The following is a 20,668-nucleotide window of genomic DNA, read 5'->3' on the forward strand; positions in this document are numbered from 1 at the left end:
TCCAGGTAAGTAGACTGTTGCTTTTTAAACCTAGCTTACTTAGCTTTGCTTTATTCTTTTTTTGAAAGATATATGCACTTTCTAAGTTTATAAAAGCACTTTTTCAGTTGTTTATGACTGAACAAACGTTACAGTGTGTTACAGCTGTTCAACTGTACTCATAGTTGCTGCAAATACAATACTTACAGTCTCTGGTCAAAATCTGAAAAAGTATAATTTCTGCCCTGCTGTTGTGGCCTGGCTCGTGTGATGTCACCTCATTGGCTCCAAAGCCTTGTGATGGAGTGACGTCACTTCCTGCTCTGCGCTACATGATGGCGATGTCCATGACAGGTCTGGCACATTGACTTCGTCCGGAGGGGTTTTTTTTTTTGTTTGTACGGTAGCCACTTTGAAAACTTCTCCGGGAGACGTGTGTTGGCAAATGAACCATTAACCTGAAATCCTCGTCAGTGGATATTAAATGAAGTAAACAGCGTGTGAACAGCTTTATTTTCTCCCTCAGCTCGACATTGCTAGTAAGTTACGTTACTGCAATATGCCTCTGCTAGCAGTTAGCTTAGTGTTTGTGCAAGGTTACAGGACTCTTGTGGCTACATAATGTGCATGTTTCTTGTTACTGGGCACTTCCCTGAAATACAACTAATTGAATTCGTCTTCCTTTCTTCAGATCATGGCGCTGCACAGACTGTCCTTCAGACTACGACAGACGGTAGGATCAGTGTTAGCAGTCAGTTTAAATAAGGCTGTAGATACTGAACACTATATGAAGAAAAAAAAAAAATACATTGTTGTGTTGTTTTTTTTTGTTGCAGTAGGTTAATAAAAATAACTACCTTTAACTTTAATCCTTTTCAGGAATTGGTGAAATAAATATCCAGGGGATGAGATAGCCTGTAATGATATGTTTGTATATGTCAAAATAAGCTACTCTATTGTAGTATTTAATATTGTGTTTGACATATTTGCATATTATGTAACTCTATTTGAAGAAGGCAAAAGTGTATATAAATTCCAGAGTTGTAAACTTTGCATGTGTGACCCTGTCTTAGGGTTAACATGTGAAACATCTCTAATAATTCAACTTTTGCAGGTAACACATGTTAGGTCCCTTCATACCAGTGGATGTGGGCAGCAGCAGGAGGCTTTGGCTGTAGAGTCAGAACCAGAGCCCTTCTCAGTTTTTAGAACACAAGAGAACGATCCGGTAAGCAAATATTCTTGTCTTGCTTCGTAGTAGGTGGTATAAACATATTGTGTGATCTAAGGCTATGAGCTCACTGTTTGTCTTTCGGCAGGCATGTCAGTCCGGGAATCAGATTGGACAGTATTACACTCTGCCATCTGCACACATCCGCACTCTGTTCCCTCATGGCCTCCCTCGGCGCTATCAACAACAGGTCAGGGCTTATGCTATTGTTTTAAATGCACTTTATTTGTATTCTATTTAACTTGTTTTTGAGTGTGCTTATTCCATCGCAGTGTTCAAATGTCCTCCATGTCCGATTTCAGGTGAAGACGTTTAATGAAGCCTGTGTGATGGTGAGGCAGCCTGCTCTTGAGGTCATTGATTACCTGAAGAAAACAGACATCAGCAAACCCCCTGTGCGATATGTTTTCTGTATCCTTTTGAACACACACACACACACACACACACACACACACACACACTTACAAACACACAAAGACAGACTTCTCTTCTTTCGATGCTTCTCAATAATCCCGTTGTCAACCTTAACAAGTGGCTCAGATGGGTTAAAGGGCAGTGGGAAGACAATGTCTCTCTGTCACACCGTCCACTTCTGCTACACACAGGGATGGCTGGTCCTTCATGTTCCGAATGGTGAGACAAATGAACTGAGTGATCGACTAACAGCTGAACCTACAGGAGTACAGAAAGAGCTAATTTCTTATCGGTGTTTTATAATACAGCTCATGTCTGGGTGAAGAACTGTAAAGAGCTGCTGCCCTCGTCTTTTAACTCGTCTCGCTTTGATCAGCCGTTACAAGCCACCGAATGGTTACGCAACTTCAGAACCACCAATGAGCCCTTCCTGTCAAAGGTAAAGATAAGTATACAATGTACCTACAAACTGTATTTACATTTTCTACTATTTTATCATTTTAACTTTCAACTTCAAAATCCATTCAAACCAGGTTAGAGAGACGTTACGTGTTTCTCCCATTAGTAAGGAGCACGTTAAAGACTTTAAGTTTCGTCTGTGTCTTCACTGTGCTCACATGCTGATGAAAAATCAACCAAACACCTCTGTTAGGCAAAGTGTAACCACTGTAGGAGGAGTATACACAGTGTTTATAAACATTTTACACTAACAGTTAAATTCAATGGGAAAGGAGTAATTGAATCCCTCAGACACTGCTCCACAGCAGGTAAATAGAATAAATGTAACATCTCAATAAAAACAATGTATTATATGCTGTAGAATATGGTGAGTGTTAACATTTGATTGCTGTGCATTTGTTTACGTTGGGTTTTTGTAAAAAAAAAAAAAAAAAAAAAAAAAGAAGCAAATTAATAGCTCTAATAAACAGTCTGATTTTGTCTAAAGAATGTCCTCTAACATATTGATGAACATGCCATTCATGTCAATGTAAAGCCCCCATTAAACAGACCAAAGTGTAGGAAATGAACATGGTCTATGAAACTGTCTTTGACACTGCGCACTTAATGCGACTGTGCCGTTTCTCTCCCAGATTAAGACGAAACAGCGCTATGTGTGGACGAAGAGAGAGTTCACTGAGGAGGGAAGCTTGCTAGCAGAGCTGGTGGATCAGGTGAGTCTTGGTTTGGATATCCCGCCCTTACCGTTTCAGTTTTCTACAACAGAAAATGTTTTTTTTTAATCCTCATTGTGGATGTGAGTTATTTCTATCTGTTACCCTTTATCATCCCATTGTTTTTACCCTTTGTCATCTTCTGTCCTACAGACTTTAACCAGGAGTCTTTACATTTTCATTCTTATATTCTTACCTGGCCTGTGCTTATTGACCTCGAGCCATGAGACTAACATGGTGGTGGATCCACACATTATTTTTAGACCATACTGTTAGCCAATGCTTTATGAACAGCCTGTAAATGCTTAATCTCTTCTTATCAGCATTCTCACTCATATCTTTCACTGCACCATTTTTCTATAAAATTATCCAAATATTTGAGACTCAAGAACTGCCTGATTTTGTCAGACTTCAAACTAACTTTTGGTCACTGTTTGAGGTACAGTTCAAGGCTATTATTAGGTCTGATAGGCTTTGAAAGCAAATTAACAGAGACATAATTCAGAAATTAAGGTCAAGTGTCTTTTAACAACACATGGTTGAGAAATGAAACGTAAGTCGTAGTCACTTCATACTTTACATACAAAGAGAAAAATAAATGCTTGAACCTCTCGCTGAGGCATCTTTATTGAAATCTTAGATGGCAACAGGCTTAAATTTCAGAGTGGAGCATGTTAGCCTTACACTAGACCACAATTTAGCAGCTCAGTTAGATTTTGTAGTACAAAAATTTAACATGCCTCATTTCCAGACTAGCGATTGACAGTTTAAAGGGAAAACATAGAGTCTTAGAAATGTTTATTTTCTTGTTTTATTCGCCCATCTTTATCCTCTGTCATAACTCGGGGGCCTGCTCCCCATAATCGAGGAGCCGGCTAATTTCATACTTTCAGATTATTTACATTTTCAGACTTATCGTCATGTGCTCCAGTCAACCTGACTCAAGTTACGGTAATTTAATTGAGTCAATAATTTTTTCAAACGGCTCCATCTGGAGCAACTGAAGGCTTTATACAACCTCATATCACATGTACTGCAGTACTCTCCAGGACTCTGTTCCAGACTTTGTAGCATCAAGTCAGTGGAGTTCCTCTTTCACTGTGTTGGATGTTGTCTTCGGGTTTATGTTGGTGTTTCTCTGCTGCAGGGCATTTCTCGTGTGAAGAGCAGCAGTGATGTTGTGGGGGCGGTGATGAAGGAGCTGAGGCTGCAGAGCGGGCAGCCGGAGTCAGACTTCCGCCTGGCTGTAGCTGTGGACGGTGTCAATGCCCTGTGGGGAAGATCCACCATCAAAAAGGAGGATAAGAGTGCTGTAAGGAAACACAGTGACAGTCCTTTTAATAATCATCTAAATCTACAGTTAGTAACGCTAATATTTATCCCTTTGTGTCCATCAGGTGGATCCTGAAGAGCTCACTTTAGTCTATAACCTGAGGAAAATGATGAAAAACGACTGGGTGAGCAGGAAACACTCAAGGCGATAACTTAAAGCTTTATGAGAATATTTCCTTTTTTTTTTTTTTTCAATAACATTCACTCTCTGTCTCAGACTGGAGGCGCCATCATCACAACTCTGGCTCAGACGGGGTCTCTCTACACTTCAAGATCTGAATATTTGCCTCAAGAGCTGCTGGGAGAGGTCAGAAGTCGTCTTTTTGTACTTAATAATCTGAAGCAAAGCTTTCCCTCGAGCTTTGACAACGGATTAGCCTTTTCCGTCTTTATTTGAACCCTGTTCTGTTAGTCAGGAAACTGCAAACCTGCCCTTGAGACAAGACATCAGTTTATTCTAAGCATCTCGACATCAACAAAACAGCCAGTTACATTCAGTGTATTACAAGTGTACAGATTATGTGTGGCATTTATCAACAAAGGACGACTCACAGCCTTTGTTTTGTGCATAATTGCTTTCGCTCTGTGCTAAGCTGGCTGTTTAACACACAAGCAAAGTGTTTGGAGAGCAGCAACCTAACACCATTCAATCCTTCAATGTGTCCGTTCTGCTTCCATTCTGTCTCCTCTGTTCATGTAGTTTATGCCTGAAGCTGTACCTGTTTGGAGCATTACACCTTGAGATTGTGTTGCCGTAGTAATATTTTTAGTGGTTGTATTCATCTGATGTCTGCATGTCAAAAGATCCATTTCCTTATGGAACCAATCAATCTTTCATCTTCAGACACTTCTGCCACTTCTGCCATGGACAACAATCGAACTCAATGTTGGGTTGTTCATCGCTCAAGCTTCTCTAATATATTTAAGATCAGTAATATTATGCATGTTTCCAGCCCTTTCTACATATAAATTAATATTTGTATTCATAAGAACAGTACTAAAGCAATGGACAATTACTGTTGGTTCTGTAATGGTCCATAGTAATACTATGAAAGTCTGTGTTGTTTAGATTAATCTATTCAGTTAGTCAGTACAACTAAATGTTGGTTATCCATGTTGTGGTATTTTCATGTATGAAAAGGCTACCTGAATATGTTTTTGGTGTCAAATATGTTTAATTCTTTCTGTCCTTTCGCTCATCAGACGGGGTTTGACAACATGGACCCGTTCATCCCGGTGTCAGTGCCCAACTACAGCGAGAAAGAGTTTGAAAGCTGTTACCTCTATTACATGGACCGCCACTGGCTACAGCATCCACAGAGTAAGTGATAAGACTCTGGATGCTTTGCTTTCTAAAATCACATACAAGTATATGAAGTTTGGGATTTAATTGACTACAACTGGTTTTCTTTCTCATCAGGCCACACAGAGGAAGGAAAGAAAGAAATCATCTTTTTGAGCAACAGAAACCCGTCAATGATGGACAGAGTTTGTGCCTCCCTCTGAAGTTTTAAAGAGATATAAACCACAACCATGAATATCAGTGTCTCAGAAATAAACACAAGTGTCCACGTCTATAATATATGTGTGCTTCTGTAAATTATGATGCATGTGTGTAACTTTGATAATAAAATAATACAGTTTAAAACAAGTTTTTTTTTTTTTCTATATTTAATTTTTCTTAAATTCAACATGTTTGTAGTTTTAATTACCTTTCACTTAGTTTAAGAGGAGCTGCTTTGTTACAAGACTAAATGACTGTGGCTCAGTTAGTACAGTCGATCGTCTCTCAACCGGAAGGTTGGGGGTTCAATCCCCAGCTCCTGCAGTGTGTGTGCAATGTGTCCTTGTCATGTGTGATGTGTCCTTCGGCAAGACACTTAACCCCAAGTAGCTCCCGCTGCTCCAGCAGGAGTGTATGAATGTGTATGTATGGGTAAGTTAATGCTGATGGTCTCTGTACATAGCAGCCTCTGCCATGAGAGTGTGGATGGGTAGGTGTGACCTTTGGTGTAAAAGTGCTTTGAGTAGTCGGAAGACTAGGAAAGCTATACATGCTATGGGCCTTTTACAATTTTCCATAGTCTGCTATTAGAATCTGAATTAAATCATATCTGCCACATAATAGCTAACTAAATGTACAATTCAATTATATGCCATGTATGTGTAACCATTACATTTTTGGAATTTATATAAAAGGAAATGATGCAGAAACAGTAACTTGGGCTTACACACATTTGAGAGGCTCAAAGTTTTATTTGGATAAAGCTATAAAAACTTTTTCAAATACATATGATATCATTTCTCTATATTTCCCAAGTCATGAATAAAATATTGCTGTTAACTTATGTTACGCTTTTCAAACATCTGGAAGCACACGTAACACAGTAACATTAATCTGAGGTCCCCCCCTCCTTTCCTTACAGCACCGTGATACAGCACCACCTGGCGATTGGTCAGAATATTGCACGCGTGTTCACGTGATAGTTGGATGTAGTCACATGACACATACAAAAGTCTCATTCGCTCGTCAAAACATCAGTGGGCTTAAACGGCGGAGTTGTTAAAGTCAAGGTGGCGGATCAGATTTATTTTATTACCTTACAGGACATGACAGAGTTTGTATCCGGATCCTGTAAGGTGAGATAATCTCCTGTACAGTCCTCAAAATGACATGACAATACAATGTGTGTGAGTCAGCGAATTGACAGGAGCAGGTGGGTCGTTGTTCAGGTTAATTTTGCTTCCTGACACTTACTTTAAACGGGGTTTTTAATGCAATTTTAAACACTGGATCTTCTGTGTCTCCAGATAAAATGGCGCTGTCGTTGCCGTTATATTTACTTTTGGCCTTTGTTGTCCTCATTGCAGAAGTGACCATCTCGTCAGGTAACACAACATTCAAGAAAACAGCTGAATTCATTCGCGGCTGTTCATGTTTTGTGTCCTCTTGTTGTTACTTGCATGGATAGTAATCGTAAATCCTCACATAGTAAAGTAAAATTCACGTTTCTTTTCTTTTCTTCTTCCAGGAAGTAATGAATGTGTTGCCAGGAAGTTTGGCCATGACTCTGTTGTGTGTGAGTGTAATTCCACATACTGTGACAGTGTTGGGTCAGTCCCTTTGCCTCCTCTGGGTCAGTACTCCTCCTACCTGAGCAGCATGGCAGGCAGCAGACTGGAGGCAGCGCAGGGTCTGGTCCAGGTGAACAGCACAGGGACAGGTGAGTGATGATGATGAGACTTCATTGTGAATGCCTGTGGTAATCAGGTGAGGTGGAGCATCTCTCTTTTCTTTTTTTTTTTGTTTTGTTATTTTGTTTCACTTTCAGGTCTCAGGTTGACTATCGTTCCCTACCAGAAGTACCAGAGGATCAGGGGATTTGGTGGAGCTATGACAGATGCGGCAGCCATCAACATCCTGTCTCTGTCCGCTGGTGCACAGGATCAGCTGCTCAGACAGTACTTCTCACCTGAAGGTACACTGCATGTGGACACCTGTAACCACTGGTGTCCACTAAAAAAAAAGCTAAGGCCAATCCTCTGTGGAAACACAGGGTTGTAGATCAGATACATGTTTTAATCCTGCATGGTTAATGTTAACACAAAGCAGAAGTGTTTTTCACATAGCAATGATTCTCTTGCTCCAATATATGAAAAATACATCCTCACATTCTGCAAGAGGCGTCTGTCCAGATTAGTTTCACTCATCGGAAGGATCCACATTTGAGGTGCCGATAGCTTAGTGGTTGGTGCACGCGCCTCATATGCAGAGGCTAACGTCCTCCAGGCGGGTGGCCCAGGTTCGAATCCGACCGGTGGCTCCTTTCCTGCACGTCGCCACTCTCTGTCACCCAGATTTCAGACTCTATCCACTGACCTAAATCAAGGCATAAAAAGCCCCCAAAATTCAATAACCCTTTGGGAGAGGATCCACATTGTCTAGCACCACTCACAATAACTACAAAATATATTTTGTATGGGCGGCTGTGGCTCAGTTGGTAGAGTCATCGCTCTTTCAACTGAGAGGTCGTGGGTTCAATCCCCAAGACACTTAACCCCGCATTGCTCCCGCTGCTTCGGTGGCGGTGTATGAATGGATTAGTGTTGTACTTAATCTCTGATGTACGTCGCTTTGGATAAAAGCTGCGAAGTGAATTGTAACATTTTCCTTAAATGATACAATATATAAACATCATGGTATTGCAGAGTGTATGCAGAGTCAAACTGTAATATCTCATTCTGTTGAACATTCCCTACTTAGCATATCTACTATATCTATACTTAAGTTGATATATATTACATTGAATTTGACTTGTTAACAGTTTTATGGACATGTTGGGTATTAATGAATACATAATAACAAGTTATGCATACATTTATATCGTCTTAAAGGTACAGCATAGTGGCTCAGACTATTATAATAGTTCATTTATAAATAATGTGTATGAGAGGGGTTAAAGTGACGTGAGTCAATAAATGAACACATTGACTAGAGGTAATAATTTTAATATTAGTAATTCAAAAAACACATTATCATTAGAAACATGTTTTTGTGATGGCCTGCTTTTTGGTCTGCCATGTGATTGTAGCAACAAGAGCGTAAGCATACAGAAATTAAAGATGTAATGATGCCCCAAATTCACAGACCAGGCCCAGGTAGAATCTTAATGATACTGAATAGTCAGCCAGCCTCAGTTGCTTTTGGCACTCTGTCTCTGCAGGTATTGGCTACAGTGTGGTGCGTGTTCCCATAGCAAGCTGTGACTTCTCCACCCGTCTATACACGTATGCCGATACTCCTGGAGACTACAACCTGGATAATTTCACTCTGTCCCCCGAGGATGTAAAGATGAAGGTCTATCATTTTCCCCGCTCTCCCACATATTAATGCACATCATTTCATCCTCATAATCTCTCCTCCTCCTCCTCACCGTCTTCCTCCTCCCTCAGATCCCTCTCCTGCAGCGTGCTCAGGCCTTCTCACCTCGCCCCTTGTCTCTGCTTGCGAGCGCCTGGAGTGCCCCCGCCTGGTTGAAAACTAACGGTGCACTCATAGGAAAAGGATCCCTGAAGGGCCAGCCTGGGGGCAAAGAGTACAAAACCTGGGCTCAGTATTATATCAGGTGACACATGGGGTCTCATCTGAGTGTGATGTCACATGTTGGTAATCCTCGATAAGAAGAAAAACATATTTTGTAGGTAACCTTTTTTATTTTCTCTTAGGTTCCTTGATGAATATGCTAAATATAACTTGACCTTCTGGGCTCTGACCACAGGGAATGAGCCGACTGCAGGAGAGATGACCCACTACAGGTACGTCGTTTTACACACAGAAAGAGTGTCACGGCCACTTAATTCCACAGCACACTGAGAAATATGTTTACGGCAGTTTCCAGGCCCTAGGCTTCACTCCTGAGGAGCAGAGGGACTGGGTGGCTCTGGACCTGGGCCCTGCTCTGCACACTTCAGCTCATCCTCACACACACGTCCTCATACTGGATGACAACCGCCTGCTGCTGCCGCACTGGGCCAAAGTGGTGAGTCCCAAGGACAGAGAAAGAGAGGGAAAGTCATGGTGCACTTTGAATTAACTCAGGCTACACTGATGTCAAGACTAGAAATGAGATATTAAATCAGTGTAGGACATAAATAGATAAACCACACATAGATATACAGTATAATGTCAGACTGGTATCTGAGATAGAATAAAAATGATTCATCCTGAAAAGAAAACACTGAGTTTATTGGTTTGTGTGGTCTCTTGACATCCTTAAATAGGACACCAAATGTTTTTTTTTAACCAACATTTCTGCCCACAGAAAGCAGAGGATGAGAGGATGTTTGAGGCCAGTGATTCTAAACATTTTTTTTCCCCTTGTACCTCCAGGTGTTAAATGATATTCATGCAGGAAAGTACATTCATGGTGTTGCAGTTCACTGGTACATGGACAGTCTGGTCCCAGCTGAGATAAGCCTGGGAGTCACACATCACCTGTACCCAGAGTATTACCTGTTCGGCACAGAGGCGTGCTCGGGCTGGAACCCTCTCGACAGAGGGGTGAAGCTGGGTAGCTGGGACCGAGCTGAACAGTACGCACACGACATTATAGAGGTGAGATCGTCTTTGCTTATGCATGATGGGCTGTACCTGTTCAGTCACATCCACCGTAACAGATGTGAGATATGACAGGCTGTCCCTGTAAGGTGAAACACCTCCCTCCATGCTGCAGTGCAGGTTTGGAAGTCGCACTCTGCTGCACAAACTGCCTGCAGGCCATCAAAGCAAGCTGGAACTGGTGTTTAGTTTCTTCTGTCTTCACCCTCTCTCAAAGGAAACTAGACTCCCTCCTTTCTATCCATTTTACATGGGCGCATTCAGACGCTAGACATATTGAGAATCAGGAGGGATTTGTTTATGTAGATGTGTTGTTTTTGTGACATTTAAATAAAACAGCTGGCATCAGTCCAAAGAATTCATTTAGAGAAAACAACACCTCTGACAACAAAGCTGCAGACTTGACGCTAACCTGTGGGTGTTTTTTTTCTTCTTCATGGCAGGACTTAAATCATTATGTGGTGGGTTGGACTGACTGGAACTTGGCGTTGGACCAGACTGGCGGGCCAAACTGGGTGAAAAACTTTGTAGACAGCCCTGTTATAGTGGATTCAAAACGTGATGTTTTCTACAAGCAGCCCAGCTTCTATAGCATGGCCCACTTCAGGTAAAAAAACAAAACAAACAACAACACCCGGGTCTTCTTTGAACTCTTTGCCCAAACCTAATCTTCACCCTAAAACTTCAACACTGAACCCTCACAATGCCAACAGGCGTGCAGTGTGTGAGTCTGTGAGGGCTTGAGATGGTATAAAGTGCGGAATGGGACACACTTCTATCACAGATTTCCTTGGAACTAGATGGGTCACATCGCTGATCTCCACAATGTGTTTGTGTCTTACATTATGGTGTTTGTACGTTAAAGTAAACTATCAGAAGTCAGAAAAGCCTTTAATTTAAATCCTTATTTAGATTATTGGGGCTACAAATAATAATAATGGGAAAAATCCCATCCTTCACCTCATCAAGATAAAAATGAACTGTGGCCCCCCAGGAAGTCAGAAGAACGACAGACTCACAGAAAGTGCATATCTTGGCGTTGCTAAATCCACATCAGAGTCCTCAGTGACTTGAGGACTCTCACACTTACCGGGAAAATGCCTTAACGTCAGCTAGTCTTTGAGTGTGGAGATTGGGCAGTTGGATCTTTTAAATCACTTTTCAAATCACTTTTTTTTAAACAGTAAGTTCCTGTGGGAGGGGTCTCAGAGAGTGGGAGTGTCCACCAGTGAAGAAACCCACCTGGAATATTCTGCCTTCATCAGACAAGATGGCTCAGTAGTGCTCATCGTACTCAACAGGTACAAAAAGTGAAATTTGTTATTGTGGGCAGTAGAATAAAGTTTATTAAACTGGTTTCTGTGTTTTATAGGTCATCATCGGTGATCAGGTTTGAAGTTTGGGATCCAGCTGTGGGCTACATACCCTCCATCGCTCCGGCTCATTCAGTGCTCACACTCACCTGGACTGGAACACACACTGATCAGTAATACGAGTCCATGACACAATAATTATGCATGTCAAGCTGGAAACTTCCCACCACCCAAGAAATTATTATCTTGAGTACGAGGTTGGTGCCAAACCACTCATGCATATTTTCATATTTGGCACAAGATTACTTTTGTCTGGCTTTTCTGCACAGCTTCAGTGATTTCATTTGTAATTTACAGTAAATTAACCTTGACAAACCAGAAGTAACCTCATTTATGTGAGTAATAAAACAATTGCACTGATTTTTTATTTTTATTAAGGAAAGGTACTTGAATGTAGCAGTTCACCTAAAGGGGAACTGGTGCCTTGAGTTGCAGTTAAAAGATGCTTTAAGTGTCCTACAAAGAATCAATAATGTACAGATTTTGTTAATGACTTCTGTTGCTATTTAATCTTTGGATTTTAAATAAAGCATAACATTTTAATGTTTTCAATGTCAATCTCCTGTTTTAAATGATGTATGTCCAGAGTAGATTGTGGTCTGAACAACAACAACTTAAACTGTTATTTTTTTTTGTCAATTTATTAATACATCGTAGACATTTTTCATATATATAATATACAGTTCAATAACCAGGTATTTCACATTTGTGTCTCCATTCTCATTGTTTTTTTTCCTTTGCAAACCATAAGTTGTTGGACTAAAATTATTTACATCAAAAAGAAAGAAGTGATAAAAATGTGAAACAAAGGACAATCATAAACAGAGGAATAAAATGAGGGCTGCCATCTGTTATATATACACCAGTGAGAGTAGGTTTCATGTTTTTGTTAATCGACTGAGATCCATATATTTTTTTTTATATTCCCTTACTGGTATGCCAGTATTTTTTTTATGGTGCTGCAGAGTGTAAGCAATCCCTTGCTTCCATTGGATGTTGCAGCTTCAGTGTGAGCATTAAACAGCAATATCTGTGAAAAAATCTCAAAACTTAAGCATTAGTAACCCCTTCATAAATGTTACATTTATTGCAGGGGTTTAGGGGTTCTTGTTGTCAAACCATGTAAATGCCAAGAGTTTAAGTGACCCTGACTGTACATCTTTTGGCCTTTCAGGGCTCAGTTGCAGGTTTGAGCTATTTGAGTAAAGAGGGTATGGTGTATGATATCAAGTCTGGCATTTCCTCACAATAGTGTATCGCAGCAGTGCATTTCAGAAAAGATGGTAAAAGGAGTTTTCTTGAAGTGGAAGTAGAGAAGACATGGGCTTGATCATGATCAATCTAGGCTGGTTTGTAACAAGGCAAAAAAAAAGAAGAAGAGAGATCCAGCAGACCTCAGGTGGCTGTTAAGACGTCTGAACGGGTTCTGTATACATGGTCGAGGAAAAAGGCATCAAAATAAAAAATTAAAATACAAAAAAAAAAATATCAGACCGAGATGATTATGACTGCAACGGAGATGGAAAGAGGGAAGTGAGAAGCGGTAGTCTTCTCTGTGTGTTGTTGGATGTGGGCGAGGAGGAGCGAGGGATGACACAGGTGGGTGTCTCAGAAGGACCATCTCTCCTGTGTGCGGGGATCCATGGAGAGGGAGGGGGACTCTGAGAGGGGCTGGCTGCTGCTGTCTTCACCGTTCAAACTCTTCCTACACACTGGACATGTGTCATGCTGTGTGGCCACGGAGCAGAATAAAGATAGCATTAGCTTTGGGCACTTTCTAAGCTAGTGAATATTTTATTTTAGCCACATTTTACATAATTCTCTGCTGGTCTTTCACAATGAACACAAACATTTCTTGGCCCAATAAGCAACATTTCCTACCACTTACTTCTTAAATTTAGCTGCGAGCCAAACAGTTTTAATGGGCGGCACATTCCCTCATTTGAATAAACACAGAACAGGATTATTTTGTTTGATCATTCATGGCCCAAATTCAACAACTAAAATTAGACACTGTCTAATGCACCTACTTTTGTTTGAGAAATGTTTTCTAAAAACAACAGTCAAACAGTTAGAGGGAATCTGAGTACATTAATTTGCTCTTTAAAGAAAATTTCATTCTGTGAGGCGTTATTAAAGACTTATGACTTTAGAGTTTATTGGTCAATTTTACTGATGGATTTCAGGCCTTTTCTGTTTTTTTGTTGACATTAAAAAATGTAGAATAGAATAGAATGTCGACATTTCTTTTTATGTCTTCATAACCTCACAAACGCTAGAAATATCATATGTACAGTACATCATGTCATCAATTGAAGAACTGATTCTTCTACTGCCATTGTTGTGACTCACCATTTCCAGCCATGGTACTATACAATCTGAATGAAAGAAGTGGTTACAAGGAAGCTGTCTGACTGGCTCTCCCACTGCAAAATCCTCTTTGCACACTGGACATTCCATACAGCAGTCTGCAGGAGAGGGGGAAGAAATTAGATGATGAGCTCTAATATACCAATGTATGAGTCAGCAATCAACAGCCCTGCAAAAGCTGAGCTTCATTACTAACCACACAGTTAAAGCTGAATGGTAAAATGGGACAACAGAATTTATAGAAGAAAAAAAACAGGGGAGATGAAAGACCAGAGACCCAAAAGACTTCATCTCAGGGTAACATATGTAGAAAGTGTATGTCAAAACCGGTCCAAAATGAAAGCTTCTGCATTGGTACACCAATCAAAGTGCAGGGACCAGAGTAAAGTTTCTTCATAGTTTATTTCCTTTACTACTTAATTCCACTTGAAGAGATGAGCATAGTATTCAGGTGCTCTGGGGACCCTACAAGCCCTAGCTGCTTGGTGGTTTCTGATAGAAACATGGTACGCTGAGAGCCATCACCAAGAGTTGCGTAGGTGTCAATGGTGTGGTGTTTATTTTGAAGGATCACTCTCACTACCTTGAGAAGGGCATTGGGAGAACTTGACTGTGGATTCAGATATAATACCTTGGAGTCTTGTCTCCCTTTGGTTTGCATGTGGGAGAATGCCCTGATGTTTCCTCTTACAGAAGGGACATGGCTTTCTAAGGTTGCAGTTTGTTGCCATGTGGAGACCTGCACACCTCCAACATCTCTTTTCTCGCTTAATTCAAGCCTTTACATTCTCTGTACTCAGGTCTTTCAGATCTTTGCACTTGATTAAAGTGTGGCCTGGTGAATTACAATACTGGCATGCTTTGGGTTGGGATTCTGGTTTCTCTGAGGAGAGTTGGAGAGTGGGACTGGTACCATGGAGTATTGTGGCAGTAGGGTCAAGACCTTGGCCCCAACTTCCTGTGTTGCATGGGGGCTTCAGGGGTCAGGAGTGTGACTTGGGCAGCTACAGACTGACACTCTGCTTCACGTTGGAGCCATGCAGCAGAATCAACAAGTAGTGAGTTCCAGGCCTGGTTGAACGAGTGTAACATATAAAGTTGGCTACTGTATCAGGAGGAAGCTTACTTAGGAGATGCTGTACATGAGAGATAAGCTCGGCGACACCCTCACTCCGCCTATAGCCTGAAGCATTCCTAAAAGGGACTGGACTCTAACTGCAACGTTATGGAATGCTCTAGAATCACCAGGTTGAACCTTTGGGAGATTTATTATTGAGGTTATCTCTTTCACTGCCAAATGGTGAGGCTGCCCATACTGTTGGTCTAGAGCAGCTAAGGACCTTGTATATCGCTGTGGGTCATGAGCATAGGTCAATGCAATATGCCGTGCAGCAGGCAGCTTAAGGTGGTACAAACTGATGTTACTCTGAAGGTTAACGGCCATTTTGTCCTGAACAGCTCCAGTTTCAGAGGCTTTTCTTGACAGACAGCAACAGCAAGTAAAAAGACGGGTTTTTTTCAGATTTTTCTTAGTATTGCACAGACTTCCAATCAAATTAGCGTGAATTTACGTAACGATAAATGTGTTATTGGCAGACTTCTTTGATTGCACTGGACAGCATACAGAACAAGCTTCTTTAAACTTTACAACCTGATATAAATAACTACTACAAAAAGGCCAGTTGTTACTGAGCATAATAGTGATGCCTATACATCATGAAGGGTGTGTGTTCCAACATTTAAATGATAAAAGCAGAGGTGATGAAAACCCACGTGAATTAAAAAGATGGAGTGATAAAAATGTTTTTGACTGTCTTTCATTCATCATTCACAACACAAACATTTATCATTTCAGGAAAGGGGCCTCAAGGGTGGAAGTAACGAGAAGTGATGATAAAACGGAGGAGATGAAAATGCATGTGATTGAATATATTAAGGAGTAAAAATGTTTGTGAACAGAAAAATTAGGAAATAACAGTGCGTTAAAATAAAAGAGAGAACCCAGTGATTGAATAATCACCCTTGCGGCCCCTTTCCTGAAATTATAACTGAAAATGTTTGTGTTGTGAATGATGAATGATGAATGAAAGACAACCAAAATAATTAAATATGACTCTATTGTCTTGAAATTGCCACCATTTTGAACAAACTGACCTCAAATTAGTCAAACCACTTCATAATTTTTCACTCCACAGTAACAAAAATTACATGTTGTCAACAATGGTCTGTTAAATGTGACAAATGGTGATTATTTACTCACTGGATTTTCTCTTTTATTTTCTATTCACATGCATTGTTATAACTCCATTCTTTTAATTCACATGGGTTTTCATCACCTCTGCTTTTATCATTAAAATGTGTGTTACTTTTACTATTCATAATACACAAAAACTATGTAACAGATTGACAGACAGCTGATTCCAACATAGGACGTGAACTTGACAAATAGTCGTAATACGTCTATTGAAGACAGAGGATTAGACTCACAGCCATGGCAGTATCTGTTCACATTATTGCACCAAAACCTGGTGAGGCGAGTAAAACACATTTTTTAAAAACAAAGACGCTGACCTGCTTGTTCCTGAGAGATATTGACAGTTGGAAGAGAAGAGATCTTCTCTTTCTCTGCTGGAGGAGGCCCTGTGTTCTCCAACTGACCTAGTAACTACACAAACACAGACACACAACTCCATATTTGTAAACTGCAGAGAACAAAAATGTGAACAGGGACGTAACATTAACGTTCAGTTGGTTTTACCTGTGTTATCACGGCATCTAACCCGCCCTGTCCCCATGCGTAATCTCCTGGGTTAGAGTGTAGCATCCCCGTCCTGAGAGAGACACAGACACCACAGGTAGATAAGAAATAGCACCAACACTGAGATAGAAGCACTAACTCTGTGACACTACTGTGATGTCATCTCTTACCATGACAGGGGAGGGGAGCCAGGGACTCCAGAGTTGGCAAAGAGTCCAGCAAGAAACTGTTGTACAATCCTGAGACAGAGAGGAAATACACAACAATTAATGTCATCGCCAAAAATAAGAACACTTAAGGCTGTAAAAGCAGAAATAGTGCTGGAATTATAACACGTGGGAGTATGCAAAGCAGAAAGGAGAGCCAAGAGAATGATAAGGAAGACCTAGTCCGCTCCTACACACCCTTCAACAGCAGGCGAGCGGTCTGGTCTACTGCTGACTCTGGACCGGTATCTCCTCTGGCTGTGCAGGCGAGGGGGACGCCCTGGTCCCCAGTGTTCCCCAGCTCCTAGTAGACCCCCCATTGGCCCCCCCAGCCCTGCTGGGACCGATCCCCCGATTGGTCCCCCTCCCAAACCCCCCAGGTCACTGAGGCTCCCCAAGCGGCCTCCAGGGAGCCGAGGTTCTGAGTCGGGTGTGTCGCCGTCTGTTGTGAATGGCCGCTCCAGTAACAACAGGTGCCATAGCTACAGGGAGGATGGGACAGAGCAAAGGAGGGAACAGGTAGGGGTTTAAAAAAAAAAAGTGAGACAAAAAAACAGGTTAGTGAAGTAGAAGGCAGGGAGAGAAGAAGATAGAGTAATTAAAAACTTTCAATCATTGTTCCAATGTCCCCAATTTTGGCCCTCAAATCCATTAGATCAGGTCTTACCTCTGCAAACTGTGTGGCTGTGTCATCTATCCCGTTAGCACCACCCTCCAGGAGACTGAGGACAACAGCAAAGAAGGAAACAAAAGACACACTATTAGGCCGATCACATACGTTAACTACCCTGAAAAAACTGCACTGATGTAATAGGAGATAACACTGTATTGTCTGTTTACATCCAAGTTTGTCTTCCATCACATACTACACACATCAATCATACAAATAAAGTTATTAAAAAAAGAGTCAGTCCATGTAATTGCCTTTGTTGTAAACTAAACACTAATAGGTCTTAACAGCTCATGCTGTCTGGAGACGTGAGATATATATACCTAGAATAATGTAAGCCTCTTACCTGGAGTCCTCCGTTACTTCTTCTATGAACCCTGATTCACACCTCGGACAGATGTATTCCTGGAAAGAGTCACCGCAAAATCAGACACACACAAGAGTCACACGGGTTAGAAGAAATGTTCACTATTATTTCCTAGAAACCAAGGCGATGCATTCAAATGTCTTCCTTTGTTTGGCAAACAGTTCCAAGACATTTCACATTATACAGTTCCTTGAATAAGTAAAAACCCCCTTAAATATTTTCACCCTTAAAGTGTTACAAACTGAAATTCCAAAAGACTTTATGGGATTTATAATTTTTAATTAATAAAGAATATTAATACACTTGGTTGCACTTGATCTTAGTTGAAAGTTTCAACAAAAGCACTTTAAGCTGATCACATTATTTTAAAACAACTTTTAAAAACCTTAATATTCCCCCCTCATCAGTATGGACTATTCTGTGTTTTTTTATGTGCCATTTACACACAACCCCCAAAAACTCATCTTAACATGCACATCTAGCATGACAACATACTGAAGGGTTCAAGGGGGGGTGCATCCTTATGCAGCACACCGAATGTTAAACTGGTTGATATCTGGAAAACATTCATCAATGTTCTTGCCCAGCCCTTGAGTTCAATCATAAAACTCAAAGACAAAATTATGCTGACTGCTGACCAGATGTTTTCAGTTTCTCTTTGCAAGGTAAATATCATTATTATACCATAATAATGTCATATTTGTGGCAGCGTGTGTTGTGGGTTGTATGAATGCAGCCCAGGAGGTAAAGCTGGTCTGCCAACCACACCTAATATCCGCTGTGTCTTAGAAACCACCCGACAGAATGAGGAAGACACGATAGCCAGTTTCAACAGCTGGGTCATATGTTGGCTCCTCAGTGAAAGCTAGACTTCCACAATGGAACAGGATTCAAGTGGGGTCGTTCAAGAATCACAGAGGGTTGTCAGAAATTCATGTTTTTTTTTTGTAAAGGTTTTTTGGGGAAAAGGAGGTCACCAACCAGGGTCTAAAACCAGGGGTCATTGTCAAAATTGGTTGAGAAAATCAGCATTTAAAAAAAAACCTGCTTATGTGAGTTGTTGCGTAATTTTCCTGTAGAGTTTTTTTTTTTTTTAAGTTTTATAAAAATGGAGACATGACTGAGAGGTAGTCTTGAGGACATACTGTAGTAGTGTGGAGTGATAAAGCCAGGGGGGTTGCAAACAGTTGGCTCAGCGAAGACATGCCACAGGATTGAGTGTGCCTGAGACAAGCAGGCCAGTTTAGAGATCGTGACGACGCAGGCTGGAATTACCCTTAACCATATCACAAAAATAAGCTGTCAACAAATAATTCGGTGGACTGACTGACTGGCTAAACGACTGCTGGACACACATCCAATATATAAATGCTTCACTCAGTTTATATTTAAAATAAGTACATTTCTTGTTCTTGTATTTAATCATAAGGTTTATCATGACTAAATCTTGTTTTACTTTCAATTCATCTAACAACAACAAGTTTCATTTAATGGACAAACTGCTTCTTAAATGACCAATTCAATAACAAATGTAACCAAATATATATATTTTGAAAATGCTAGTAACTATTTTATTAAATGTGGATATTAAAAAAGAACTTCTTCAGTGAATCCAAATATTCTGACCTAAATGTATTTATTTTAATATCCAAAACTACCATAAAGATAAGTAAAGAGTCACATTTAGGATGCTGGGATTAAAACATATTTAACATTTTAGCATAAATGACAACCTCGTCCAAATTCACCAATGAGCTGAATCAAGATATCTTTAAGGAGCTTTAAGAACACCAACATTTAACCTCAACAAATAAAAGCTGTTGTTGTACAAAACTGGATTAGGTTTGGCTTGGTATAAAGTGGTAGATGTGTGTAAATAGGGAACACACAGGGCTGTCTGTGGTGTTTTTCATTTCTTGGTTAATGAATACTGAGGTCTAACAAGTTGTTGGTCAAGATCGCGAACTCCCACTCCGGACTTTAAAACTGAAACCAAAAATGTGTTTATGTGCCAGAGAATTCCCCAAATGTGTCCTTCAACAGGGAGGGTTTTTTTGTTTTGTTTTAGAAGAAAGAACTGAAACTGAAAATATGTTCATGTAAGACAACCAATGTTAAAGTTGTCTATGAAATGAAATCACAAGTTGACAGCAGAGATCCTCTCCTCTCGGCTGTTTGTGTTGTTTTTGAGCACAAATCCCCCCACAAGCTGTCAAAAGCAAGACGTCAAGCACAGCTAAACACACTGACTTAAAACATGCGAATCTCATCAGACCTGTCCATGTGGGAATTTTAACATCTGGTTTTAAGACATTTACGAGAGTCACGAGTTTATTAAGTGAGTTAACAACAACAAACGCTGCTAACTACTAGCTGGCTAGCTGGTGTTTAGCTGTAGCAGGCGAGCGAAACAAACAGCACTTGTGCGAAAACGCCGACCTGTCAAGCGCACATCGTTTTACACAGCAGAGCGACGAATAACGAAATAAACACGTCTGCCTTACCGGGAGTTTTGGGTTCACTTCTCCCTTACAACAGTGACAGAAAAACCGATGCGGTGGAACAGCCGCAGCCTCCGCCATCTTCCCCAGAGCAGCACAAACACTGACGTCGGTCCTCCAACAAACTGAAGACAGCTGTCCGCCTCCAGCCCGGCATGCACCGCGGCTACGCCGAGC

General features: G+C 40.8%; 3 protein-coding genes across 4 annotated transcripts; 2 read left to right on the forward strand and 1 right to left on the reverse strand.

Moving 5' to 3' along the window:
- Positions 1-294: 294 nt before the first annotated feature.
- dap3 (death associated protein 3) lies at positions 295-6,768 on the forward strand. The gene is made up of 13 exons (XM_020637099.3): positions 295-518; positions 671-712; positions 1,094-1,207; positions 1,299-1,400; positions 1,513-1,621; positions 1,751-1,843; positions 1,933-2,063; positions 2,716-2,796; positions 3,944-4,108; positions 4,194-4,253; positions 4,346-4,435; positions 5,332-5,449; positions 5,549-6,768. The coding sequence occupies exons 2-13, from the start codon at positions 674-676 to the stop codon at positions 5,632-5,634; spliced, it is 1,188 nt and encodes a 395-aa protein (XP_020492755.1). The 5' UTR covers positions 295-518; positions 671-673; the 3' UTR covers positions 5,635-6,768.
- On the forward strand, positions 6,629-12,166 carry gba1 (glucosylceramidase beta 1). Of its 2 annotated transcripts, none has more exons than XM_020637113.3 (12): positions 6,629-6,768; positions 6,940-7,017; positions 7,161-7,352; positions 7,461-7,607; positions 8,853-8,986; positions 9,082-9,254; positions 9,355-9,444; positions 9,521-9,668; positions 10,019-10,243; positions 10,690-10,853; positions 11,431-11,547; positions 11,619-12,166. In XM_020637113.3, the coding sequence occupies exons 2-12, from the start codon at positions 6,945-6,947 to the stop codon at positions 11,734-11,736; spliced, it is 1,581 nt and encodes a 526-aa protein (XP_020492769.2). In that variant the 5' UTR covers positions 6,629-6,768; positions 6,940-6,944; the 3' UTR covers positions 11,737-12,166. The 2 variants fall into 2 exon arrangements, with proteins under 2 accessions (XP_020492769.2, XP_020492770.2); XM_020637114.3 differs by having other exon boundaries at positions 6,705-6,845.
- On the reverse strand, positions 11,977-20,650 carry rnf115a (ring finger protein 115a). Its single transcript, XM_020637115.3, has 9 exons — positions 20,495-20,650; positions 17,970-18,028; positions 17,621-17,675; positions 17,152-17,435; positions 16,918-16,986; positions 16,748-16,820; positions 16,561-16,654; positions 13,972-14,087; positions 11,977-13,347 (listed from the first exon to the last, which is right to left on the reverse strand). The coding sequence occupies exons 1-9, from the start codon at positions 20,570-20,572 to the stop codon at positions 13,228-13,230; spliced, it is 948 nt and encodes a 315-aa protein (XP_020492771.1). The 5' UTR covers positions 20,573-20,650; the 3' UTR covers positions 11,977-13,227.
- Positions 20,651-20,668: the final 18 nt, after the last annotated feature.

The sequence above is a fragment of the Labrus bergylta genome, chromosome 8, assembly GCF_963930695.1.
Source record: "Labrus bergylta chromosome 8, fLabBer1.1, whole genome shotgun sequence".
Taxonomy (NCBI): Eukaryota; Metazoa; Chordata; class Actinopteri; order Labriformes; family Labridae; genus Labrus; species Labrus bergylta.

What these genes read in the sequence shown, in the direction of transcription:
- rnf115a (XM_020637115.3), bottom strand. Translation starts at nt 20,572, where the DNA reads ATGGCGGAGGCTGCGGCTGTTCCACCGCATCGGTTTTTCTGTCACTGT. An exon ending in GAAGTAACGGAGGACTCCAG is followed by an intron (nt 17,676 to 17,969) that starts GTAAGAGGCTTA and finishes TGTTGTCCTCAG; the next exon opens with TCTCCTGGAGGGTGGTGCTA. An exon ending in TAGTACCATGGCTGGAAATG is followed by an intron (nt 13,348 to 13,971) that starts GTGAGTCACAAC and finishes GTGGCCACACAG; the next exon opens with CATGACACATGTCCAGTGTG.
- gba1 (XM_020637113.3), top strand. Translation starts at nt 6,945, where the DNA reads ATGGCGCTGTCGTTGCCGTTATATTTACTTTTGGCCTTTGTTGTCCTC. An exon ending in TGCCGCACTGGGCCAAAGTG is followed by an intron (nt 9,669 to 10,018) that starts GTGAGTCCCAAG and finishes TTGTACCTCCAG; the next exon opens with GTGTTAAATGATATTCATGC. An exon ending in TATAGCATGGCCCACTTCAG is followed by an intron (nt 10,854 to 11,430) that starts GTAAAAAAACAA and finishes TTTTTTAAACAG; the next exon opens with TAAGTTCCTGTGGGAGGGGT.
- dap3 (XM_020637099.3), top strand. Translation starts at nt 674, where the DNA reads ATGGCGCTGCACAGACTGTCCTTCAGACTACGACAGACG. An exon ending in CTCGGCGCTATCAACAACAG is followed by an intron (nt 1,401 to 1,512) that starts GTCAGGGCTTAT and finishes GTCCGATTTCAG; the next exon opens with GTGAAGACGTTTAATGAAGC. An exon ending in GGTCCTTCATGTTCCGAATG is followed by an intron (nt 1,844 to 1,932) that starts GTGAGACAAATG and finishes TTTATAATACAG; the next exon opens with CTCATGTCTGGGTGAAGAAC.